Below are 25,072 nucleotides of genomic sequence, written 5' to 3'. Positions count from 1 at the left end.
TATGAACTCTTTTATTAATCTTCGGCAAATTCAACATCTATAGCTGGAGGCAAAAATGTTCCACTCACACTTCTGTCCCTATGTTCGTGCAGCTCTCGGGAGAGATGTCTTGGGGACGCACTGGGCGAAGGTGCCGGTGTAACCTTGGTATGGAATGGTCTCAAAGAAAAACTGTCTGAAGCAGATAGAGCTTTGGGGCTCATTATTCCAATAGTGGGAATGGGTGGTTTGCGTGGACTCAAAGGAATGGAAACTTTCTTTTGGAGACCCAAGTTGTTCCTTTCCTGTTGTTTCCTTTCAATGTAATTCTTTTCGTTACTGACCAAGTTGTTAAACAAATCGCATCTAAGTTCAAGGTCCAACAACCCTTCAAGGATTGAATTATACACTTGAAGGGGAGGCTTGAGACCACCGGCTGACCTGATGGGTGAAGGCCTGAAGATTAAGTGCATAAAAGGAACAGCTCCAATAGCGTCCATAGAGTTCAATTTGTGAACAGCCTCCTTGACCTCAGATTCTTTAGTACTGGGCTTGAGCTCATCAGGGAAGTCATCACAGAAGCCAAAGCTTGGAATCAGACTTAAACCGTAAACCATACTAATATGTTCCAAAAGGAACACCAATGCACTGACATTAGCTCGTGGAATAGAAGACAATATCTTCACCAATTCATCATGATTCACAGGTTTTGCATCCTCTCTACCATGAAGATGAATCAACGAATCATAGACCAGACAGGGGATCAAAGAGTCTGCTATCTGTAGAAGCCAGTTCTTGTAGAAATTTATCAATGCTTTAGGAGTTTGGCTATTCAAAAGTGCAATTATTTTTTCAATCATCTTCTGTTGAACTGAATCCTCATCCGAAATGGTTATGTTTTCAAAGTTTTCTTCACTGATAGCTTCAATTATCTCTTCCTGGAGGTGCCAATATCCCCTGTGATCAATAACAGATTCCCACGAGTCTTTCAAGTTTTCAAGATTTTGCTCTTTATTCTCAATTAGTCTTGTTAGTTGGTAGATAAAGAATGGCAAAGAAGCAAAGCTCAAAAGTTCATTTTCCTTGTCAGTTTGAAACAACTGCAACTGCAATGGAATATCTTTGTATAGGTTAAACTGTAGTTTGAGATTTTGAAAGTTATTATTGGCTTGAGTTGTACTGTACAGGTTTTTCTTGAAGTTGTCTGGGGACAATATTGAAGGAGAATAGATCCCAGTACTGAATGTGTCGAGTAATTTGTGATAATCATTTTCGTAATTCTGTGGATTGTTCAAATTGGTTAACATGTTTGAGGCAAAATCTCGAAGCCTGGTGGTTGATTTCAATGAAAAGTTGTAAATCAATTCCAGAAGTTTCAGGAGCGATTGATAAATCAAACCAATCTTCATCTTCTCGAACTTCTCAAGGTATTGAGTTTTATCACGAACTTCATACTCAATCAAGTATTTCAATTCGTATAATTCATAGTATTTTTCATTATATTCCTCTTCCAACTTCTCTAATCGTTCTGGGTAGTTTGTGTGCAAGATGGAGATCTTCATCGAACGAAACATGTCATTAAACTTCTTTCCTGTTTGCGATGCAATTTCATTCACTTGCTTAGATGTCTGTTCATCGATAATTCTCATCTTCGGCTTTTCAGCTGAGCTGAGAGAAGAGGGAGGAGATACTACCGTAGAACCTTCATACTTGGACACATATTCAGCTAATTCAGACCATTCGAACCACATACCTTCACTTTTGAACCTCTTGGATCCCACAAGACCAGTACCAACAATCAACTTCAAGTCTAGGAGCCCCTGTCCAAACCGTTCCAAATTTATTCGAGTAGTATTTAGTTTGAACGGTCTTCTGTATACCAAGAACTTGCAGAGTTCATCGCCACTGAATATTTCAGGTTTCTGTCCTGGTAATGGGAAGGTTCTTTTCGTCATCTCAATACGAGACATGCAATCCCTGAGAAATGACGATAACTCCTTCTGTGACCTCAATTTAGCAGGCCCTATAGTGAGAGGAAAGTCAAATTCTTGTCCTTCAGAACCCTCTTCATCTTTGACGCTGTCATTTGTTTCATTCAACGTTACTGAAGACTCAGAAGCAAACGAGGTATTCTCCTCTATTTCATCAGCAGTGGTGTTTTCAGAGTCTTCGACACTCTTTTGCCTGGAATTGGCATCATTATCAGCAAACTCTTTTGCACGCTTGCATTCATTGTAGTCAGCCTTCACTTTTTCCACGTCAGCGTAGGTGGTTATATAGTCATTGACCACTTGATCTAGATGATCAATGCTGGTATGGATATAAGGCTCGTGGTTTTTAATAAAATCATTAATGTGCTCTAACACCTCTCTGTCTATCACAGAAGCCAAACCTTGTAAAGTCAAAGCCTCTGAACTGATATCTTTTACATACAGCGATAATAGCACATCCATCGTCACTTTTTCAATTTTACTTGGTGAAGTTGGTCCAGACAGGTCTGTGGTTTTCATGGCTTCTTGTTGTCTATTCCCCTGTGAAACGTTTCTTCTCTTCAACCATTCACGTGATAGTGCTGGTTTAGGAGGCATATCAATAGTTTCAGGATTGAAAGACGAGTGTGACAGGTCACCTACCATTTTATCGAGGAACTGACTGTTGGCATGATAATAGTTCATGAAGTTAAAGACCAATTGGCGTAGTTCATGAAGTTGTTTTAACGAGACGTTTGTCTGTTTTTTCAAACTATCAATCCCTGTTACATAATCGGGGGACCAATATAGGTTGGCAAAGCTATCACTCATGTTAATGGTGTTGATAAAACTTGTTATAGTTCAGCGTTGGATCTAGTTGACTAAAACCCAGTGGGAATGTAAATTAAACTCGAGACAGTTGTTGTTGATCTGGATCGCGTTTTATTTTTCTGTAAATATACAATGGATATCGATGGAGATGCTCTAACACAAGAAATCAATGGCATAGAAAATGATATCGACAGTTTGAAGAAAGAAATAGAGGGGCTAGAAGCTGAGCTACAAAGAGAGAAAGAAGAACTGAAACAATTGAACAAGTTGGTGGAGACTGAAAGAGTATCTTTGCAGCGACTCAAGAACTTGGAGAAGAGGAAGAAAAGACCACAAGACCAATATGATGAAAATGTTCCTCCTATTGTACAGCACACATACTTTGACGAGTCTGTCTCGGATTACTTCAATGTCGGCAAGGACTTCGAGCCTAGGATTGTTAAACGGATAGATATTAATGATTTGACGCTTGAATCTGCTCAAAGCGCACGCAAGATAATAGCCCTAAAAGAGAACATTCTCTATGAAAATTTGTACCGCCTTGGAGGACTCACAGCGTTTCCTTTGAATGACAATTCGTGCTTGGGGTTGAGATTCGACCGGTTCGACAGTTTCAACAAGCGGTTTTTAAGTCCTAATTATGTGATTTTGAGGAGAGAGACCATAGACAGTAAGACCAAGGGATCTGTTGAAAAATGGAAAGTATTCAAGCATACTCTTCAGCAGGATATGGTGAACAATATGGTACATGGAATCGACCCAGAAGGATTTAATGACAAAGAAATTGCTGTATTTGCCCATGCAATTCATGCTTCTCTTAGCAGAGCATTATTTGTGTCAGACCTCATGCACAAATTACATAACATGTCTTTTGCAGACTTGAAGTCTCCCAGAGCCTCAGTTTATGGGAATATCAAAGTATTTGACGAGATAAGTGCTGATGATGCCATGTCACATATAAACTTACAGTTCAACAAAGATATACGACATAAGCTCCAACTTGTGATAGCGGAAGGCCAAATCAAAGAAGTTTCTTTCCAGTTAAATCTTGTGGACCACTTCATGACTCAAAAGCTAAACATGCACAATGCCCGCTTGATAGGCGTAAAACTTGTCGATGCAGAGTTTGAGCTTAAAAGGTGGTTGATCCATTTACTCAATGACGGCATGATTCAATGGTAGGAATAATCAAAATATAAACTTACAATGTATTCTAGTACAATATAGCGGTATATTATCTATTCAAGAAAACGGTAAAACAAAACAGAATACTTTTGATTGTTTTAATAGGGGTTGCCAAATCCAGCCCCAGTTGGTTGGAACCCAATTCCAGCCATGCCGGCATTACCATTTGTAATCATTAATGGTTGGTTAATAGGCGCATCTTCATCTTGTTGCTCAGCTTCTCTTCTCTTCTTTAAATCAGCGTAAACTTCGTTTAATAATTTCTGGTTTTCAGCAGCAACAGAAATTTCGTATGGTTTGACAAAGTTGGCCAAGTTGTGCAACCAAGTCAATTCAATAACATAATCATATTCAATAAGATCATAACAAGTGTATAACAAGGCCACAAAGCATTCATGGTTACCAGTTTCAACAAAGTAGTCCAATAATTCATGGGCAATCTTAGTAGAATTAGACACAGCAGCAGTTTTGATCAAATCTGGCCATAATTTATCGTTCTTTAAGATAGAAATGGATTTTGTGAACTTCTTGTTCTTGGTGTATAACGTAGCCGAAATTTGTCTAAAGAAAATGATTTCGTGATTTTCCAATCTTTCTGCCAAGTCCAAAGAGTTGAATCTATTGTATGCGTCATTTTCAATAGCCTCTTTCAAGGACTTGTAGTCATCTTCTTCGATTAACAAGTCATGGTATGCACCATTGACAACCGAGTTGTTCTTTTCCAACACACTTATCAAGAATGGTTTGATAAGTGGTAAGTTGTCAGACTTTACAAACATTCTAACGACTCTTGGTAAGTCCAACTTAGGAGCCAATACTGACAACAAATCAACTAACAAGGATGGGTTTTCAGCCAAGTAGAAGTTGATAGCCTTGTAGTAGATTTCCAAGTTTGGTGCCTTAACAATGATTTCCTTGAACGACAAGTGATCAAAGGCAACCTCAGATTTTTCAATCATTGTCAAAGCAGCATTGTCCCATTCTTCGTAATGACAGTACAAAAAGATCAATTCAGGATACAAGTGAGCTTCTTCACAGGCAGTTAACACCTTTGGAATGTTGATTCTGGACCAGAACAATTTCAAGTGTTCCATGACTTTTTCTGGACTGTACTTAGAATACAAAATGGCCAACTCAGTGAACATACCCATATGGGCTCTTTCTAAGCTTAACCCGTTTTCGAAAAGAGAAATCAATTCGTTGAAGTAACCATTCCATTCATATGTCTTGACCAATTCGGGTAATTCCTCAGCATCGATAATCAAGTTTAAACCACAAATCTGAGCTAATCTGAATTCCTTATTCTCAATACAAGCATTGTTCACCTGCTTCCAGACATTAATATTCGAAGCCTTTCTGGCACATTCAACAGCCCCTTGGTAATCTTCCAAGTAAACCAAAGTAGTGGCCAACTTAGAGTATTTGGAAACATTAGAATACAAGATCTTAGCTCCCTTGTAGTTCTTGGCTTCAAATAATTTATCACCAATAGATTCAGAATCAGCAACATTTGGACCACTAACGAACAGTTCAATTTCAGACAATCTACCCAAAGAAGCGTAACAGTTGATAAGAGCACCATCAATCAAAGGCTCTCTCAAAGTTTCTCTAGCCATATCCAAGAAAGGAACCAATTCTTCTTCCTTACCAGCACGTTCGGAAATTTCAATTACTTGTTCAAAGTTCTCTGGGTTCTTGGACTTGACATAAGATTCAATAGCTTCTGGAATACGCAAACCATTCAATTGAGCAGTACCCAATTGATACCACAATTCCGAAGTGTTGAATTTCTCAGCGTATTGTTCACCTCTGTCCAAGGACATAATGTCTTCAACCAAGACTCTCATGGCGTCAGTTCTTAATTCGAATCTGTCATAGATCTCGAAAGCTTCTTCGTACAATTGAGCATCGATACATAAAGGTGCAATTTCTTGAGGATCATACTTATCCAACTTTTCAATGTAGTTCATCACACGAGATGGATCAGCTTTGATAGCTGTTAAGATCAAAAGACCTTGCAAAGAAGTATTGTCGTTGAAAGGAGATGGTTCTAAGATGATCTTTTCCAATAACTCTATCAATTCTTGAGGCAAATCATTTTCCATGAAAGCCTTGACGGTCAAGGAAATAGGTTCTGGATCATCTAATTCAGGGATTCCTGTTGAAATGACTTGGTCAATCAACTGTCTCCTATGAATGTTATCATCGCCCAAAACCTTGTTCCACAAGTCGAAATCAGACTTGGCCAACAAATATCTAGCTTGGTATTTGTACATTTTGTTTTCATTGGTGATGTTGATCAATTCATCATCATTTCCACCTTTAGAGTAAGAAATGTAAGCCAAGTATGGATCTCTCTTTTCACAGTACTTACCAACAACCAAAGTGTCGTAATTGCTGTTCTCTTGCAAGAATTTTTCTGGAGAGTTATTGGAGTCGATGTAAATCTTTGCCAAAGTATTATACACCTCTTGATCATTAGACCCGCCTTGTAAGGTAGCCTCCAAGAATGGTAACAATATCTTCAATCTGTTTCTCTTTTCGACTTCAACTACCAATTCTTTGATTGGAACTCTACCAATGACAGAATTCAACAAGTTCTTGATAATTGTTTCGTCACAGTCAACATCCAACAAACCAGCAACAACTTGAGGAGTGTTGGCTGAGTTAACTTGTTGAACGTAAACTTCAATAAACTTGAAGTATTGGTTCTTGTACAAGTACAAGATCAAATCGTGAACAAAGTTAAATCTGTCACAAACAATGATCAAAGGTAATTGGTCATCCAATTTGAACTCCTTCAAGAAGTTCTTGACTTTTTCACCATTGTAGACATTGTTATCTCTCACGACTCTTTCAATTTCCTTTGGTTGGTTCATTCTAGCAGCACATTGGATGTACTTGAACACCACGTCTGGTTCCTGAGTCAAGTTGACAATTGACGACAAGTAGTAGTATTCACCTTCAGTACACTTGTAGGTTTCAAAGATCTTGATCAAGTTCAATGGGCCAATCAAGTCAGAATACTTAGTTGCAACTTGGATAATAACTTGCAAGTTTTGTTGCATATTGTTAGATAACAATTCCTTGATACAAGCAACTGTTTGCTCAACAGTTAATTGACCAAAGTATGCGACCAACCAGTCATTAGGTAACACATTAGTGTGAACAATGACTCTCTTAATGTCCTTCAAGTCATCATAATGTTCCAATGCTCTCTGAAACAAACCAGACTTTTCACACAATTTACCAATGCTTGGTTTATCGTAGTGACTAAACATGTTGTTACCCAAGATGGCATCAGCAACTTGTGGAGCATGCAACAAGTTGATTTCCAACACCTTGGTTTGTAAGTGACCTTCGGCTGGAGAATCATTCTTCAAAGCATCCAATAAAAAGGCTGTACCTTGTTGAATATAGTTTTGGGAGAAGAATAAATCAGCAACGTTTTCCACATTTATGTTTGAATCTGGGGTTTGCAACAAGGAAGTTGCGAATTCACTGGCCTTATCAGGGTTGACTCTAACCAAGTTTTGGATCAAGTTGGTGTAATCTGGTGAGTAACCAACCTTTTGACAATAAGGCATAATCTTGTCAAACTGGCCCAATTCAGCCAAAGAAGAAACCACCTTAATGTGAACATTAGCTCTAATGTAAACAGCCAAAGCCAAGGTGGTGTCATTGTAAGACTTAACAATATCACCCAATTCTTCTGAAGAGGTTAACTTGTCTTCCTTCAACCATTTTTCAAACAATGGTTTCCTATCTTGTTGCAAGACTGGCTTAGCCAATTCAATGGATTCGTACTTATTTAAGGTACCTCTGTCCAATAGAGTAGAAAAGTATTGCAAGATTGGAGAGATTTGACCAGGGGCTGGAGTGATGTGTTTCAATTTGTTGATGGTATCTGGAGTACGCAATTGTTCCGAAGAGGCAGCTACCTTTGCGGCATTGGTGTAATCACCTTGATTCAAGTAGTTTTGAAACTGTTGAGTAAACAAGTTTTCAGCACCAGGGAAACCTCCACGAGATGAAAGCGATAAAGCCAAAGACACGTTGGACAACTTGTCTAAGACATAAGGGACGATTCTATCTCTAGAAACTTCAACACTCAACACTTGACCAGCTTTGTTGATGGTAATTATACCTGTTCCGTCTTTGAAAGCACTGGCGGTGAAAACTGGGTCAGCAGTGATCCTATTGACAAACAAGTTAGATCCGGTTTCCATGTCATACAAGTGAATAAAACCATATTTGGTTAAAATGTAGACAATTCCGTATTTATCAGAAGCTTGTAAGCTTATAGGGAAATCATTGGTAGCATCTGGAGGGAAGAAGATGTCGACAGATTTCTTTGGAAAAGGTGGGTTACCGTCCACATGGTCGATTTCAATGATGTGTAAGTTACCTTGGCCTTGGGCATTTTTGTTTCCAACACAGAATACCTTGGTAGGATGAGCAGCACCTGACAACTTAATCAGAGCAAACTTAGAAACATGACCTTCAATAGCCTGAGACACATTTCGAGTCTTGGAGAACAACTGGATGTGACCAGCGATTCTACCATCCTCCTGAGCAATACCGTTGATGGCAAACCAATTCAAATCAGGTTCGGCCACAATGTTTATAATTTGAGCATTGTTCAAGCTATGGTGTCTTTCGGTCAACTTGATGGGCCCGTTGTTGGTACCATCAAAGACGTTCCAGTAAAATACGGCCGATCCGGTGATTAAACCCAAGTATTCGTTGTTTAACCATTTCCAAAACACCACTGGTTCATCCATAGTGTAGGACTTCAATCTTTGTTTGCTGCCAAGATTGAAGATTTGTATGGTTGTGCCGTTGGCTCTCAAGGAAATCACAAACTCTGTTGGATGCATGATGGCATTGTCAGCAGTCATGTTCTTTCTGGTGACCTCATTGTTATTGTATAAGTCAACGATGGCAACCGTGTTACCCGAAGCACCAGTTTCACGAACACAAACATAACGATCAGACTCGAGAGTAGTAGACTTGAAATCAAGACTGGCGGGCTGGATGCCAACCAGGGTGAGCTGGGCCAATTCGGTGAAATCAATTGGTATATCAGAAGACATATTCGGTTGTTTATAGCACTTAGTTCAAAGTCAACTAGCAATTGTGGGGTCACGAGCTGGGAACCTATGGGGTTTATATGCCAGAGGCGTTGATTGTGATAGATAGACGGGACGTAAGCGGTTCAATTGGTTGTATTGAACGTTGAATATTCACCACAAGTTTGCCTTGATTGACGGTTGGCTAGTTGAAACTTGGATCTTTTGATTTTTCGTCGATTCGGACGCACTAAAGGGTGAGCAGGTCGTGGCTGACGACGTGGTGTGCGCGGACCAGTATTCACACCTATTAAATAGGAGAACTGGTAAACTATGGAGATGGGAGTAGGAAAGAAGGGAAAGAAGGGAGATATAGAGACACTAAAGCAGAGCGGGCGAAGGAGGAATGAATACGGAATATTAATTTGTTATTGGGTTTTCATTATCATTATGTTCCTCACAGGCTGCACCAGTTGAGCACCAGAAACCTCCACCATTACATGGGCGGCTGCACAGCAGAAATACTATCCTCGATCATTGAATTCAGGTATCCAGTATTACTGGTGGGATCAAAACGAGCTTCGTGCTGTTGAATATACTCTTTCACGTAGGGCCATTCACTGCCATACCACGCACCCGCAAGCATATTGACCACCAATTTCCGGTTATTTTCAAGCTGTTCCTCTGTATCTTTTCCAGTTGGGACCCGAGCAGATAAGTCAAAGAGCCCACCAGGAATCTGCCAATCGACTAGCCAGTAGCCAATTTTGCGCATTGCAACTTGACACACTTCAGGTGTGACGTACAACGAAGTATTCAGACCAGAGTCGGTCCGACGCAGCCATGCCACAATAGAACGTGCTAGGAGTGAGACGTGGTCGATGGTATCGGTCAGTAGCCGGGTTTGTAACGGGGCAAGGGACTGGAGTCGATGATTGCGAATAAACACCATTAGTGAATGGATATAATCCATGATCTCATGGCTGAGGTGTACACATGGGATTCTACTTCGAACCTTGAGAAGTTCTTTTGAATAGTCGACCATCTGCAACGACCTGGGCTCATCTTGGCCATCTTGAGTATAGAAATGGGAAAACCAGAACTTTTCTTTAAGTCGCTTGTACCACGTTGGTAACATAGAGCCAGCAGCGCTGATACCGTTCTCGAATCCACTGACTTCAACCACCATGATGACCGTGTGGAACACAGGGAGAAATACGTCCTGACCTTGTATTTGTATTGTATCACGAGGACAAATCCTGTGGGCATTGGTGTCATATCCATCGAGCTGGTCCAAAATCCCAACCAATTGCCGCTGCTGCTCGGCCGTACATTGCTCTACCAGGCGCCATATGAGTACATCCCGCAACCACCGTTTCCCCGAAACTTGTGTGGTCAAACTGGATAGAAGCGAGTCATTTTGATCCAAAAGTGACTTCAAATCCACTTCAACGGCCTCAAGGTCCGCCAGCGACACCACCGTTTTAAGGGCTGTCACGGCAGCGTCCAAATCACACGTATGAACGACACAGCGCCGATTGTTAGCCAATGCCAATGAGACTGCTACCAATAAGTTGTTCATTACCGCACTGCTGAGATCGAACAAAGTACAGAAAAAAGTGAAGCCAGGCGCAGAAGCGTGTCTGATGCAATGGTTTGGTAAAGTAAATAGGCCTGAGGGTATATCAGGTTCCTAGATAGTTAATACAATTGCCTCCTTTGTAGCCTTAATAATAAAAGGTAACAAACCAAATTGGCGACCGCGTGAAGGTCTGGCCGGATGCGCGTCAAAACAACGACAAATTTTCAAAACACTAAGGTTTAACCGACGTTCTTTTGTACACGATTGTTGGACGGTGCCAACAACTCAGCTTTCATCTGATCAGAAGCCTCGCTGCTTTATTCCTGTACATTTCCTCCACCCTACTGGTGCGGGTTACAAGTGTCTCTTTTTTGAGTTTTTGTCTTTTGTTTATTTGCGTGTAAGCATTCAAGAAATTCATCAGCTCAATCCTGAAAGAAATAGAATTTTAATTGTTTGCAAAAGATCATATTTCCCGTCATTTTCATGGACAGTAAGTTACAATCATATCCCAAGATCCGCCGACTGGAGCCGTCTCCTCGGGTCCAGGATTCGGCGTTCCCACCATTCAAAACCGAACATAAGTACCGGGGGGTTTATGAAAGAGCTGGATTCGACATCTACAAAGGAGGCAACAACGGACCTCATTCTGCCGGATCAGGTGGGTTTAACGGCCAGTATCACCACACGAACAAGTCCCTGGGCTCGACTCCCCATTCAAGGGCTGAACTGACGTTTTCAGCTCCTGCCTCAGCACGGGTTGCGTCGCCTACTTTTGCTCAGCACCACGGTAGCTCACCCAACTTGAACCGCCATCACCTCAACAACAAGCAGCCTCCACATATCATGGAATACCAATCAAGGGCCAAGTCTCATGATGAGCTTCAACGTGCGTCGCTTACTTCTCCTCAAGCAGCACCTTCCTTCAATCCCTACGCGACAAAGACAGCAAAGACTTCTCGAACTGGGGGATACAACGAGTCTCGTCTGCCTCGGAAGTACTCGGGGTCCACAGCGGTGCCGTCTGTGCTTCCAGAAGAACCTTCAGTTGTGCTAAACCAGTACTCTCACAATGCGGCTACTACTGGTTCTGAGTTCAACTTCTCACCATCACCAGCGTACAATAAAAATCTCATGGGGCTTTCTCTTGATTTGAAACACCAAGACCTGGTCGAGGACGATTTAAGTGATGACACCGCTAATGAGTCCACAGGACATTCACCTATCTTCTATGACACCAATGCTACATCGGTTAGGTTGTCTCGAGAGATGAGCCATTCAGCAAGCGTTGCTACCGATGAGCTATTGGAGACTCCAGAGAAGAGAAACAGGCACGTGCAACTTGGTGCGTATAAGCCAGCTGAATCTACTCAGTTCCAACCCAAACGGCTATCAAGTGCATTGGACGAATTCAAATATGATATGGCTGCTCACAAATCTCCCACCAATGAACAGAATAATGGAACCTACAACGATGTTCCAACCCCAGTAATTCGTGTTGAAGCACCTCGCCTTTCGTATTCCAATGACCACAATAATCCGGTGAACATACCTTCTCAGTTTGAATCTTTCCAGTCTTCTAACAATCAAGGCTCCAATAAGTTGAATCTCGACTACCAGAACTTTTTGAGTGGGAACGGAACTGTAAGTGACACCAGGAAGAGTCAGTTGTCAATGGTGAGCTCAATTATATCTAGAGAATCCCGCTATTCAGATGAGGAAGATGTTGAAGTACAGAGGGAATTAGAGAGACAATTAGAAGCATTGAAAACTGGTGGTAGTACCGATTTACTCACGCTGTCAGCTCCCACATCGGCCCCTGCGTCAGCTCCCACATCGGCCCCTGCGTCAGCTCCCACTTTTGACTCGGCTGCTAGAAAAGCTTATAAAGCTGATTTCCCTGAAGACAACGAATTTGAAGAACCAGAGCAACCTCTTGCTCAAGCAGCTCCAGCGCCAAAGTTTGACTTGACTTCCGGAAAAGTCTATCCATCTGATTTCCCTGAAGATAACGAAGTTGAAGAACCACAAAAAACTCTTGCTCAACCATACCCAGCCCTATTTCCCGAGGATCAAGAATCTCCTGATATTCAACAAGAAGCTGTTTATCTAACACAGTTCCCTGAAGAACAACAGTCACAGCAAACTGTCGGTTTCAACGATTCTATTCATCAGATTGAAATCTCCCGGCAAACACCCACCAACGTACCAGCATTTCAGGTGGACCCTAGCACACCATCTGGACTTTCTTCCCACTACGAGGACTCGATTGAACCTTTATCTGTTCGTCATTCACCCACTCGTGGTAGGGAGTTTGAGTTTGCCGAAGCACACCAGACTCCAACTTACGGAGACCATCCAATCACCAGGAACCAGGAACCAGGTCATACCCCGTCTGAGGTCAGAATTAACCCCAGGGAAGCTCCTGAGTTCAAGTACCCATCAGGTTCAGGTCCATGCCGGGCATGTAAACAAAAGATTTCTCCCACTGCCAAAGGGTGCAAGAAAGCCATTTACTCGAAAACCGGTGAGCTTACTGGACAGTGGCATCGTGAGTGTTTCAAATGTATGAACAAATGCTGCGATATCCAGTTCAACAAATCTGTACAATGTTATGTGCTTGATGATGAAGCATACTGTCATAAACACTATCACTTATTGAATGGGTCTACGTGTGAGAAGTGCCACTTGGGTATTGAAGGTGAATGTATTGAAAACGAATTGGAACAGAAATGGCATTTACATTGCTTGAAGTGTTTTCGGTGCAAGAATTCTATCACAGATGATTACTACTTAATTAATGATTTGATATTCTGTGAACATGATGCCTTGGATATAATCTCCGGGCAACGACTGTTCAGCGATGTCTACGGCAATCACCACAACGGGTTGTCCTCTAATGATAAAATTGAGAAAAGAAGAACGCGGTTGATGCATATAGAATAATGGCATATATCATAACGTACTCACTATAAACAAACTCTCAATAATCTCTATATCCTGGTTTCAGGGGGCTGCTTTTGGGAGCTTCAAGCTCGGTGTTATCCACCTCAAATGTATCCAATTCTCCTGCCTCATCCCCGAAAGGGTCCACAGGCGATTGGGACTTGGAATTGGCCTTGACAGACTGCAATTCCACCTGACTTTCGTTATCATCATCAATTATAAAATTGTCAGCGTCGAAGTCGGCCGAGTTCAACTCCAAGTTGTTGCCGGACTCGTCGTCACCGAAATCACCGAATATGATTTCGTTATAATCCCCATTGGGTTCAGAATTACGGTGTTTGTGCAACCGAATTTGCATCTTATGATAGATAATATACGTGGTAAGAGCCGAAGCAAGCCCAGTCACCAAGACGGTAACTCCGTCCACCACGCGTCGGGTGGTGGAGTTGGACTCATCACCAATGTCCTTGAGCTGATGGCCCACAAATATATGTGCAAACAATTTAGGACTAGTTACAACCGATGCAAGAAGGTATGTGGATGCTGACAACTCGGGAATGGCTGCAAGAGCACCGTTTGACAACGAGTACGGCAAGGGACACAACCTGATCAAAACAAGTAATAAAAGACTATTATCTTGTCTGATGGTCTCAGCAAACACCTTGAAAGTTTCATTCGACTGGAGCAATTGATGGGACTTGTCCAGCAACAAGTGTCGGTACACGAGGAATGATACAAACGAACCGGTGATGGAAGAAGTGGAAAGTAATGCCCATCCTGGGATAATGTCTAAGGTCATCCCCGTTAAGAGGGAAAGTGAAGAAAACCCAAGTAAAGGAGGAAATCCCACAAAGAACACCAAAGTGAAAAGAAGTAACGGGCCATATTTCCACTCGGCCAATTTGTCTGACAACTCTATGAGGAATTTGATGATGTATACATGGAATATCGCCAATGCACCCATCAAAGCGACGGCAATTATTGCTGCAAAGGAAATCAACACCTGCTTGATCCGAGTCTGTTGTTTATACCAATCAAGACCTTTTTGACATAATTTCAAGTACTTTGTACCTACCAGTCGAACCCGATCTGCCAACGACGGCTCAGATGCATAATTGTCTATTGATGGCATCTTCGACCTTGTGTTGATTAAAGCATTTTTCGCGGCTGCGAAGCAACAGGATAAGTTGATGAGACAGGACAGAAAGTGTAAGTACAAGAGAGATGGGGGAAGGGGGGGCGAGAAAATGAGGAAACCGGTGGTGGAATAACGTTGTTTTACACCGGCACACAAAAGTAACTGTAGGTCATAGGAAAAGGTTGTGCTAGTAATGAGGCACAGCAGTTTATAGCCGAGCCGGGAGCTTTTGATGGTTTAGGAATAAACGGGTTTTTAATCCTATGCGTCCGGTGAAAACCACCAGCCTGGCGGCTACATGAAGCTTGTAAAGGCCAATAGACCGAAGTATGAACAAGGACTACCCGCTAGGTGGCGCCAATAACTGCAAGTCTCCTTCCGTCAAAGCCACCTTCCTTTACTAACGCGAACAATAAATTTCACACCTTCAAGAGCAAACACCTTATTTTGTTTAGCTTATTTCTTTCTACAACTATTTTGAGTGTAAGCCAATGAACCCATTATTCATTTTGGTTTGGTTGGCATTTGTGTGGGCTGAGTCCCCCACCGGTGGATATGCCCCTGGTTCGATAGAATGTCCTGACAAAGACCTTTTAAGAACGGCTGATGGACTTTCAAGCGAAGAATCCGAATGGTTGGAACTGAGAAACCCCATCACCAAAGAGCGGATAACAGAGTTTTTGAGTGACGCCAACCTCACGGACTTTGATGTAGACTCCTTCATGAACGAGGTCAATGACACCATCAAGATTGGGATTGCCTTCAGTGGAGGAGGCTACCGGGCCATGTTAAACGGTGCTGGACAGTTGCTCGCTCTTGATGACAGATATGACCCTTCAAACGAGTATGGATTGGGCGGAATCCTTCAGTCGGCCACGTATTTGGTGGGACTTTCTGGTGGAAATTGGCTTGTGGGAACGGTAGTGTTGAACAACTTCTCCAGTGTGGCCGACATCATGAATGATGATAAGATCTGGGATTTGGAGGACTCCATTATTAACCCTGATGGATGGAACGTTATCAAGGCCGCCGAGTATTATACTCAGATCTACTCGGCGTTGGACGACAAAGAGGATGCTGGTTATGATCGGTCCATCACCGACATTTGGGGTAGGGCCTTATCGTACCAGTTTTTCCCCGACTACGAAGAGGCTGGTGTGGCCTTGTGTTTCTCCGATATTAGAAATCTTTCCGACTTTAAAAGCCATAATATGCCTTTCCCTATTGTTGTTGCTGACGGCAGAACGCCTGGACTGACGATTATTTCGGGAAACTCGACGATTTTTGAGTTTAATGCTTTTGAAGTTGGCAGTTGGGATCCTTCGCTCTATCAGTTCATGGACACCAAATACTTGGGGACTGAATTGAAGAATGGAAAGCCTGTTGATGGCACCTGTGTGGCCGGGTACGATAATGCTGGATTTGTGATTGGTACATCTTCCTCCTTATTCAACCAATTTATCTTGCAATTGAGTTCGGCCAACTTGCCATCGCTCATTAATGGAGTGATTGAAAAATTGTTGAAGTCGGTTAGTAGCGATGAAGATGACATTGCTATCTACGAACCCAATCCTTTCTATAAGCGTGATATTGGAACTATCAGTCTGATCTCCGAAAACGAAACGTTGTTCTTGGTGGATGGAGGTGAGGATCTTCAAAATGTCCCATTGCAGCCATTGATTCAGCCTGTTAGGGAAGTTGACGTGATTTTTGCCTACGACAACTCGGCTGATACTGACGAGTCCTGGCCAAATGGAACCTCATTGATATACACCTATAAGAGACAATTCTTGGATCAAGGTAATGGAACCCTTTTCCCATATGTTCCAGATGCTGCTTCGTTCCGTAATTTGAACTTGACATCCAGACCAGCTTTCTTCGGATGCGATGCCTCCAACTTCTCCAGTTTAGCGTCGGAGGTGGGATCATCCGAACAATACCCTCCATTGGTGGTGTACACCGCCAACCGTCCCATGTCTTACTGGTCCAACACTTCTACCTTCAAATTAAGTTATGAGTTGGACGAAAAGCTTGGGGTTATCCAGAACGGGTTTGAAGTGGCCACTAGAGGCAATTTGACATTAGATGAAGATTTCAAGACTTGTATTGCATGTGCCATCATCAAGAGAGCCCAAGATAGATTAAACCAAGAACAAACTGAACAGTGTAAGAGGTGTTTCGAGACTTATTGTTGGGATGGAGCTGTCGATGACGACACCCCAGCAATTAATTTCACTTCAACTGGAACCACCGATGGAAGTGAGTCTTTAGTTTCCAGTAGCTCGAGCAGTGAATCAAGTGACGACGATGACGACGGAGGAAAGAAGAGTTTAGCATCGTCGATAACCATGATGTCATGGATGTTCTACTTTGGCTACAGTTTGTTGTTTTCGGCCTTTGTGTTGGTGTAAGGAAGGCATAGACTCACCTAGAACTAGATCTCGTATGTATGACAATTTGTAATAATTCTTCGTGCAACTGTTTGTATCGAACAGACATGCCACCGAAATAGTCAATGATATCCGGCACCGCAAAATTTGCAGGTACGACTGCGGCACATTAAGGTTTGAAATTGTGGCACCTGGACAAAATCATCATTTAAACCCAAACTGTGATCCTTCGATGTCCTTGTTACTTGAAAAAATGAGTAAAACGGCCTTGATCGAAGTGGATCGCTTTGTGTTCCTGGCCTTTGATGCTGATGTCAGCCAGAGATTCATTCAGTCTTCTCCGTATACAGAAAAGGAACACTTTCTTGACTTAGAAACCCTCAGCTATGAGCATCGAGTCCTTGCTTTGGCACTACAATCATTCCAGGTTACAAGTGAGGATTATGCCACTGGTGGATATTTTGACTCCTTTAATATTGAAGATGTGGTTCGTGAGGCGCGAGCCATCGCTGCGAGGTTGGGGAAACCTTTGCAGCCATTTTCGGTGTACATAGTCGCATTCAGGTCCAAGTTATTTGATAACGTAAGAGTATCGGCCGAGAAACGAGCGACTCTTGGAGACATCGATAAAGATTCCCATTTGGAGGCCAATATCTCGGGAGGCCTTTTAAAGTACTTTTTTGGAGTCCCAGACCAAGACGGTAATAACCTTGCAACATGCTGGTGGGTAGATAAGGATTATGCTCAAAGAGGTGGAGGCGGTAAGGCTCATCGTAACGGTGTCAAAGTTGTTCGTAGTTGGTACCAAAAATGGCAAATAGAAGAATACGTATTGAATGTGGCAGAAAGTTTAATTAGTTTTGGACTGTACAATTCGTAATAGATATATTTTTGAGGCTTGCATAATTTTTTGTTAAATATTCGCAATCATTGCTGGACCCTGATAATAAGCATATAAAAGCAGCTAAGTATTAGGCTAAATGAGAAATGGCATACAGTGTGACTAACTAACAATGACTTCATCTTATGAAACTGAACCGACCGGCAATGTAACCCATTCGCTGGGGTCTGTCCCAAGCATAAAAAATGGCGCCTCCATCGAGGTCACTGAAGACATTCTGTCGATTGAAGACTCGTTGATGTTCGATGCCACGGACTTTAGTCACAATTATCTTATAAAAACCGCCTTGTTATCGAAGGCAATGGACGAAATTGGCTTTGGCCGTTACCAATACGGGCTCTTCTTTGTCGCAGGCTTTGGATGGTTTGCTGATAATGCTTGGCCTATAGTCACCAGTTTAATCATACCGGTGCTCACAGAAACAGACGGAGTTCATCCACCCACTGGGAAAGGTCCCTACTTGACGTTGGCTCAGAATCTCGGGTTATTGGTGGGAGCAGCCTTTTGGTCACTCTCAGCCGATATTATCGGGAGAAGATGGGCATTTAATTTGACATTTTTGATCACGGGAGTGTGGGCTGTTGTAGCAGGATCGGCCCCAAACTTTGGGGCGTTGGGAGTGTTTGTGTCTTTGTGGTCGGTTGGAGTTGGTGGGAACCTTCCGGTAGATTCGGCATTGTTTCTCGAGGCACTCCCCAGTACTCATCAATGGCTTCTTACGGTGATGTCAGGTTGGTGGGCTCTTGGGCAGCTTGTTGCCAACTTGATATCGTGGGGATTGATAGCCAACTTCTCATGCTCCACAGACTCGAAGGTGTGCTTAAAGGCTGATAATAAGGGTTGGAGATACTTTTTGTTCACAATGGGTGGATTGACTTTATTGTTTTTCATTGCCCGATTCAGCTTCCGGGTGTTCGAGTCTCCAAGGTTCTATGTGGCCCGTGGAAGAGATGACTTGGCCATCGACACTCTCCAGAAGATTGCTAAGATTAATGGTACAGAGGTATCTCTCACGCTTGATCAGTTGCAAAAAGTAGATGAGAAATACCCGGAAGAGTCAACCACAAAGAATCACTTGGTTAAGGAAAAGGTGCAAAAATTCAATCTTGAACATTTGCGTAACTGTTTTCACTCTAGGAAGATTGCCATATCGTCAGCCCTTGTGATTTTCACCTGGGCTATTATCGGGTTGGCGTTTCCCTTATATAATGCATTTTTACCCTACTACCTTCAGACCAGGGGGGATGCTAATAAGCCATTGAGTGTCCATGATACATACCGAAACTCATTGATTGTGTCGGTGATTGGTATCCCCGGATCCATCGTGGCTGGGTTCAGCGTCGAGACCAAAATCGGCAGAAAGGGCACATTAATTGTGTCTTTGTTACTTACCGGGGTGTTCTTATTTGCATCCACCACCGCCAAAACCAGTAACGCCAATTTGGGATGGAATTGTGCTTTCAGCTTTGTCTCCAACATCATGTATGGGGTTTTGTATGCTTATACACCTGAAGTGTTTCCTGCGAAAATCAGGGGAACTGGAGTTGGTTTGGCTGCAAGTGCCAATCGGATATTAGGTGTTTTTGCACCCATTATTGCCATCTATGCCGATTTGACTACCTCGGCCCCAATTTTCGTCAGTGGGGCTTTGTTTCTTGCCTCAGGTGTTTTGGTGTTCTTTTTCCCATACGAGCCGAGAGGACATAGTTCCTTGTAAAGAATGGGGAATTTACTTATATTATTAATATATGCTTAATCTGACAATTTTTAGAATTATTACTTCAAATATTGTATTGTGTCAGCTCCATCAAATACCTTGTTGTGCAAAACACACAATTCTTCTTCAATAGTTCTGTGATAGTATTTGCACCCTAGAGGATTCAATTTCCAATTTAAGGTTAATGTTCCCGAAATTAATATCGCAATCGCATTTATAAAGCGGTGCGATTTCAAACCAATAATATTACCTGAACATGTCCTTTAAAGTCGAAGCAGAAATCTCCCAGTTTGGAGGAAAGTTATACAAGTTGTCCCATGAGTCTACATCGACAAATACAAAGATGGACGTGAACGTCTACGTTCCTGGTTCGTCTCCAAAAACCAAGATCCCTGTGTTGTTGTATCTTTCAGGCTTAACTTGCACCCCAAATAATGCCACCGAGAAGTCATTTTTACAGTACTTTGCTGGTAAGTACGGTTTCGCAGTGGTATTCCCAGACACTTCTCCTCGTGGTGCCAACATCGAAGGGGAAGATGACTCCTGGGATTTTGGAACTGGGGCTGGATTCTATGTTGATGCTACAGAGGACAAATGGCTGAAAAATTACAACATGTACTCATATGTACACAAGGAATTGTTGACTGAACTTGAAAAGCACTTTTCGGCGTTGGACTTCTCCAATATCTCCATCACTGGCCACTCAATGGGAGGCTACGGAGCTTTGGCGGGTTTCTTCAAGAATCCTGGACAGTACAAATCGGTGAGTGCATTTGCACCAATTTCTAATCCTCTGAGCTGTCCATGGGGTGAAAAGAACTTTGGAAACTACCTTGGTTCCGACAAGTCCAAATGGGAGGAATATGACCCCAGTCACTTGATCAAGAAATATGCTGGTGCCAACCAACCGGATATTTTAATTCACCAAGGTGCTGCGGACCCATTCTACTTCAGAGATCACCAATTGCAACCAGAAAACTTGGTGGCTGCTGCAAAGGACTCGAACTACAAGGGAAAGGTCTTATTGAATGTAGTAGAAGGCTACGACCATTCGTATTTTTTTATTAGTTCGTTTGTCGAGGACCACGCTAAGCACCATATAAAGTATTTGGGGTTGTCTGAATAACTATCCCGGGACCTGAAGATGTAAACCAGATTCTATAGTTCGATACATGTCTTCTTAATAATCCTGTAACTATGTAGGTTTGTTGAATTTGGTGTCCCAGGTGTCACACCATTTGACTTTGGCCTCGTTGGATTTGTTCACATCCCTCACCACCTTGATAAGGTTTCGGCAGTTTCTGGTGATTTCACCTGCGTATGATTCAGTATCTGCATCTATTCGAGAACTCATCATCAAGTCGACAATTAGCTTATCAACATTAGAAACAATGGCCTTCTGCGCTTGGTAGATGATATTTATGGTATCACCAGAAGTTACAGAGGGCAACGACTTGGAAATGGACGTCAATAAGAGCCTAACCAACTTGAATCGTGCAAGCCAAAGCTTTCCGTAATCCTTGAGTTCTTGTTTGTTTTCATCAGTTTCAGGAGGGGTTGCACCATCATCTTCATCCGACTCTTCATCGTCAGTAAACCCAAAGGGATCCTCATCATCAAACGCTTCGGGGTTCTCTACCCATTCGGCAAAGTCTTCGAGTCCGTCCTCTATCAAGTCAATACTCTGTCTGAATTTTGAGTTTAATACTCCAATTTTGCCGTCTGCCACAACCTTTGCAAGCCCATCGCAACAGGACCATATCTTACCAACAGACACCAACCTTCCGTCTGTTTCTTCAAGTGGTGATACCGGGACCTGTTCACCATCGTCGTTCGCCTCGATGGTCTTCTCTATGATCATTAGCTGCTGAACGAGATATGTATTTGACAAGAGAATCTGTTTGATCCTGTCGATAATCTCATCGTAAAAGATACGGGAAAGTTGATTTGGATCCAACTGAGCCGCGAGAGAAATCAACAACACGTTGGACTCACTGAGTTTCTGGAGAGTATTGTAAGAACTTTCAACTTGTTTTTGCAAGATATCTGGTTTGAAGATGATTCCCACCTTAGTGACATGAGCCTTAATGAGCTTTGAAAGTTTGGTTAATTCATCCAACGGATCCAGGACTTGGGCCAGTTTGATCTCCTCCATACTCTTTTTGGTCTCGAGACTCTTGGCCCAGTACTCAAGAGCCTCGTGAAACGATTTCAAGAGCTGTTTTAGCTCTTTTCTAGAAACAGTAGTCATGAGTTATTTAGTGGCATCGCGAATTTGATTTTGTCTATTTAAGGCCTATAGTAAATATCACCACTCTTCACCATCGTCTTCATCGTCACTTCGGGCAACCTTGGACTTCCTTTGGTTCAATGCGTTTTGGATAGCGTCTGCAAATGAAGCAGGGCCTCCAGGTGGACCTCCTGCTGGAGCTGGTGGTGCCTCACCTCTTGCTTCTTGTAGTAGAACGGTTGGTTTCTCAAGCTGCGACTTATCGACTTTTTTGAGAGCCCCTATACCACCTGCACCTCTGATGGAAGCAAGGAGAGCGTCTCTGCTGGGATCAACCGAGGGAAGGGGAGGAGCATTCGACATATCAGTTGGCGGTGGAGGTGGAGGAGGTGGTGGGGCACCGGTAGCTGTTGCTGACGTAGTTGGTGGGAGAGGTGGAGGAGGTGGGGGAGGTGGTGCATTATTAGACACTGGTAGTGGGGGTGCTGGAGGTGCATTGTTGTTAGCTGGTGGTAACGGAGGTGCTGGAGGTGCATTGTTGTTAGCTGGTGGTAATGGTGGTGCTGGAGGCGCTGGGGTGATTTGAGCAGGCTGGTACACTTGGGGAGCCTGTGGGGGAGGCGGAGGAGGAATAGGCGTGTAGTTCTGTTGCTGTGGTTGCTGGTACGCTGGTGTTTGTGGTTGCTGGTACGCTGGTGTTTGTGGTTGCTGGTACACCAGAGGTTGTGGTTGCAGGTACGCTGGTGTTTGTGGTTGCTGGTACGCTGGTGTTTGTGGTTGCTGGTACGCTGGTGTTTGTGGTTGCTGGTACACCAGAGTTTGTGGTGGCTGCGGCCGCTGATACGTAGGAGTCTGTTGCAACGCAGGTACTGTGTGCTGTTGTGGTAGAGAACTTGTTCTTGGAGGAGGTGGTGGTGGAGCCGCACCTCTAGCTGCCCGTGGTGGGGGAGGAGGTGGAGGACCTCCTCCTGCCCTGGGTGGAGGTGCTGGGACCGGACCAGTACGAGATGGAACAAGGGGTTGTCCCTGTGCTCTTGGAGGAGGAGGTGGAACGTTCCCACGTGAGAGTGGTGGTGGCGGAGCATTTCCTCGGGACGGTGGTAGCGGTGGCATCGGTCTACCTTGCTGTGGGGCAGGAGGTACCGCATGATGGGCATGTGCCCCATATTGGCCGTAACCAGTTTGTGGAGCAGGAACAGCATTAAACTGAGTGTCTCTGACAGGTGGTGCTACGCTTGTATGTGATACAGGAGGGGCAACCACATTTGCAGGCGGAAGTCTGAATTGTCGAGTGGCCGGAGCTGGTGTTGCTGGGGCAGGAGACAGACGTTCAGGAGTCGGAGTTTCACCCACCGAATTCTCGGACGACGAAGGCGCAAGGTTATCGGATGAGGCAGCTGGAGATGGAGACAAGGCAGCTACAGGCGCTTGTGGCGGAGGTGGGGGCGGTGGGGCCTTTTTGGGTTTGTGAGAAGAGGAGACTGGAGTCGTAGGAACCTCAAAATCATCAGAAGCTACAGTGGCAGTAGTATTCGACCTCTGAAGAGTCTTTCTAGGCACTGGGGGTTCAAGTCCCACCAAAGGACCGCCTTGTTTGGCGATATACTCTTTGATAAACTCCCTGTTATCAGCTATCATGTCTTCAGTAATACCAGCTGCTGCCAACTCCGAGTACAATGACCTCCATTCTGGAGGTGGGAGATCATCGTAGTATAGGACTCCCTTGGCTCTGCGGGAGCGCTGGGCCGTGTTCACGTCGACAAATTCACCTCTGGGTCCCGGTGCATGAGGACCCTTGGCGCTATCACTCTTCTTCTTCAATGCCACAGCATTCTTATTGTTAGCGGTCTGCTTTGAAGCGTGCTTGTGGCGCGTAGTAACTCGCTTGTGGAAATGGCTGGCTTCGGTGGTATCTTCGAATAAAAGCCCCACGTAGCACTCTTCGATCTCAAACGTATGAAAGAACTTTCTATCCTGATTATAGTCTAAATCGACATACAATTCCTGATCCCAAACGACGCCTCGATGACCCTCGATGTCTACGAGCTTGAGAAAAAACGTGTGTCCGACGAGATCATCGACTAGCACAATGGCACCGTATAAATCGGTGTATTTCCATTCGGTAGGATCTGGGTATGCGATATATAATCTAGCAACAGTAGCATCAATTACCTTATTGCTGGCCTTAGGAATGACTCTTTTGATCTTCTCCTTATCGTCTACCGTGAGAAGACCCATGATGATATGTGTTTCGTTTGTTTGTATTGCACAGCCACTATAAAACTGCCTGTGTCAAGAAATGGTAGTCAACCGCAGGAGGAGCTTTTGAGATTCCTGTGCTCGCGCTCAGTAAAATTCTGAAAATATCACTGTGCTCAAATGTCAGGACGTCAAGGAGGAAAGGCCAAGCCCTTAAAGGCACCAAAGAAGAAGCTGCAAGAAATGGACGAGGAAGACCTTGCCTTTAAGAATAAGCAAAAGGCCGACGCTGCTGCCAAAAAGGCCATGGCTGAAAAGGCCAAAAAGGGAGGCCCATTAGTTGGTGGGGGCATCAAGAAGAGTGGAAAAAAGTAGAGAATAGAAGGGTTAAGACTGTCTAATTTACTAGTGTGGTTTGTGTAGGTGAAGTATACATAGGCTCTGCGTGGCCCACATGATATTTATGTGTTTGTAGTTCTGTGGGAAGTGAACTTGTTTTTGGTGCTTCTCATCGGGTTTTTTAATTTCTCCAAGCGGTCTACTCCCCAGCCCGGTGAGTATGTGCATAATTGTGCAGCTTACAAGAGGAAAAAATAAACGACCCCGGTGAGGATTGAACTCACGATCTCAAGATTAACAGTCTTACGCCTTAGCCAGCTTGGCCACGGAGTCGTATGTTTGCTAAAAAAAGTCGCTGGGCTTGTTGGCCAGAAAGGACTTAGCCCTTGGGATGGATAAGGGGTGATTATTTCAAGAAATTTTGGCACATAAACCATTTATACTTGCTTCTATTACTTAAAGCTACATGTTTACCCCGTGACACATATCTCTCGTCAGTAATCACCTTGTTTTCAGAATCTATCTCTTGCTCACCTTTCACTCAATCGAGTGCGAATACACTAAAAAAATTTTTCAAGTCCAACCCACAAACC

The 25,072-nt window shown here is 43.4% G+C and overlaps 12 protein-coding genes and 1 non-coding gene across 13 annotated transcripts; 6 read left to right on the top strand and 7 right to left on the bottom strand. All coding sequences in view use genetic code 12, as the record gives it.

The window, feature by feature from the left end:
- Window positions 1-14: 14 nt before the first annotated feature.
- PSN45_004630 (uncharacterized protein) lies at window positions 15-2,615 on the bottom strand (the record flags this gene model as incomplete). The annotated part of the gene is made up of 1 exon (XM_006686833.2): window positions 15-2,615. The coding sequence occupies one exon, from the start codon at window positions 2,613-2,615 to the stop codon at window positions 15-17; it is 2,601 nt and encodes an 866-aa protein (XP_006686896.2).
- Window positions 2,616-2,912: 297 nt separating this feature from the next.
- Window positions 2,913-3,962, top strand: MCM21 (minichromosome maintenance protein; the record flags this gene model as incomplete). The annotated part of the gene is made up of 1 exon (XM_006686834.1): window positions 2,913-3,962. The coding sequence occupies one exon, from the start codon at window positions 2,913-2,915 to the stop codon at window positions 3,960-3,962; it is 1,050 nt and encodes a 349-aa protein (XP_006686897.1).
- A 101-nt stretch (window positions 3,963-4,063) lies between these two features.
- Window positions 4,064-9,061, bottom strand: CHC1 (Clathrin heavy chain; the record flags this gene model as incomplete). Its single annotated transcript, XM_006686835.1, has 1 exon — window positions 4,064-9,061. The coding sequence occupies one exon, from the start codon at window positions 9,059-9,061 to the stop codon at window positions 4,064-4,066; it is 4,998 nt and encodes a 1,665-aa protein (XP_006686898.1).
- Window positions 9,062-9,533: 472 nt separating this feature from the next.
- Window positions 9,534-10,619, bottom strand: PSN45_004627 (uncharacterized protein; the record flags this gene model as incomplete). Its single annotated transcript, XM_066158332.1, has 2 exons — window positions 9,534-9,959; window positions 10,053-10,619. The coding sequence occupies 2 exons, from the start codon at window positions 10,617-10,619 to the stop codon at window positions 9,534-9,536; spliced, it is 993 nt and encodes a 330-aa protein (XP_066014429.1).
- A 486-nt stretch (window positions 10,620-11,105) lies between these two features.
- Window positions 11,106-13,565, top strand: PSN45_004626 (uncharacterized protein; the record flags this gene model as incomplete). Its single annotated transcript, XM_066158331.1, has 1 exon — window positions 11,106-13,565. The coding sequence occupies one exon, from the start codon at window positions 11,106-11,108 to the stop codon at window positions 13,563-13,565; it is 2,460 nt and encodes an 819-aa protein (XP_066014428.1).
- Window positions 13,566-13,602: 37 nt separating this feature from the next.
- TVP38 (Tlg2-vesicle protein) lies at window positions 13,603-14,697 on the bottom strand (the record flags this gene model as incomplete). The annotated part of the gene is made up of 1 exon (XM_066158330.1): window positions 13,603-14,697. One exon carries the CDS (start codon window positions 14,695-14,697, stop codon window positions 13,603-13,605), a length of 1,095 nt encoding a protein of 364 aa, XP_066014427.1.
- Window positions 14,698-15,032: 335 nt separating this feature from the next.
- PLB1 (Lysophospholipase 1) lies at window positions 15,033-17,114 on the top strand (the record flags this gene model as incomplete). Its single annotated transcript, XM_066158329.1, has 2 exons — window positions 15,033-15,083; window positions 15,159-17,114. 2 exons carry the CDS (start codon window positions 15,033-15,035, stop codon window positions 17,112-17,114), a joined length of 2,007 nt encoding a protein of 668 aa, XP_066014426.1.
- A 232-nt stretch (window positions 17,115-17,346) lies between these two features.
- Window positions 17,347-17,973, top strand: PSN45_004623 (uncharacterized protein; the record flags this gene model as incomplete). Its single annotated transcript, XM_006686838.2, has 1 exon — window positions 17,347-17,973. One exon carries the CDS (start codon window positions 17,347-17,349, stop codon window positions 17,971-17,973), a length of 627 nt encoding a protein of 208 aa, XP_006686901.1.
- A 133-nt stretch (window positions 17,974-18,106) lies between these two features.
- On the top strand, window positions 18,107-20,837 carry PSN45_004622 (uncharacterized protein; the record flags this gene model as incomplete). The annotated part of the gene is made up of 2 exons (XM_006686841.2): window positions 18,107-19,658; window positions 19,981-20,837. 2 exons carry the CDS (start codon window positions 18,107-18,109, stop codon window positions 20,835-20,837), a joined length of 2,409 nt encoding a protein of 802 aa, XP_006686904.2.
- A 69-nt stretch (window positions 20,838-20,906) lies between these two features.
- PSN45_004621 (uncharacterized protein) lies at window positions 20,907-21,962 on the bottom strand (the record flags this gene model as incomplete). The annotated part of the gene is made up of 1 exon (XM_006686840.2): window positions 20,907-21,962. The coding sequence occupies one exon, from the start codon at window positions 21,960-21,962 to the stop codon at window positions 20,907-20,909; it is 1,056 nt and encodes a 351-aa protein (XP_006686903.1).
- A 57-nt stretch (window positions 21,963-22,019) lies between these two features.
- Window positions 22,020-24,179, bottom strand: PSN45_004620 (uncharacterized protein; the record flags this gene model as incomplete). The annotated part of the gene is made up of 1 exon (XM_066158328.1): window positions 22,020-24,179. The coding sequence occupies one exon, from the start codon at window positions 24,177-24,179 to the stop codon at window positions 22,020-22,022; it is 2,160 nt and encodes a 719-aa protein (XP_066014425.1).
- Window positions 24,180-24,320: 141 nt separating this feature from the next.
- Window positions 24,321-24,515, top strand: TMA7 (Translation machinery-associated protein 7; the record flags this gene model as incomplete). Its single annotated transcript, XM_006686842.2, has 1 exon — window positions 24,321-24,515. The coding sequence occupies one exon, from the start codon at window positions 24,321-24,323 to the stop codon at window positions 24,513-24,515; it is 195 nt and encodes a 64-aa protein (XP_006686905.1).
- A 223-nt stretch (window positions 24,516-24,738) lies between these two features.
- On the bottom strand, window positions 24,739-24,812 carry PSN45_004618. The gene has a single exon. It is a non-coding gene; the product is annotated as a tRNA-Asn (tRNA).
- Window positions 24,813-25,072: the final 260 nt, after the last annotated feature.

The sequence above is a fragment of the Yamadazyma tenuis genome, chromosome 6 (assembly GCF_029203305.1).
Source record: "Yamadazyma tenuis chromosome 6, complete sequence".
Taxonomy (NCBI): domain Eukaryota; kingdom Fungi; phylum Ascomycota; class Pichiomycetes; order Serinales; family Debaryomycetaceae; genus Yamadazyma; species Yamadazyma tenuis.
This window is presented reverse-complemented; position numbering and strand designations above follow the sequence as displayed.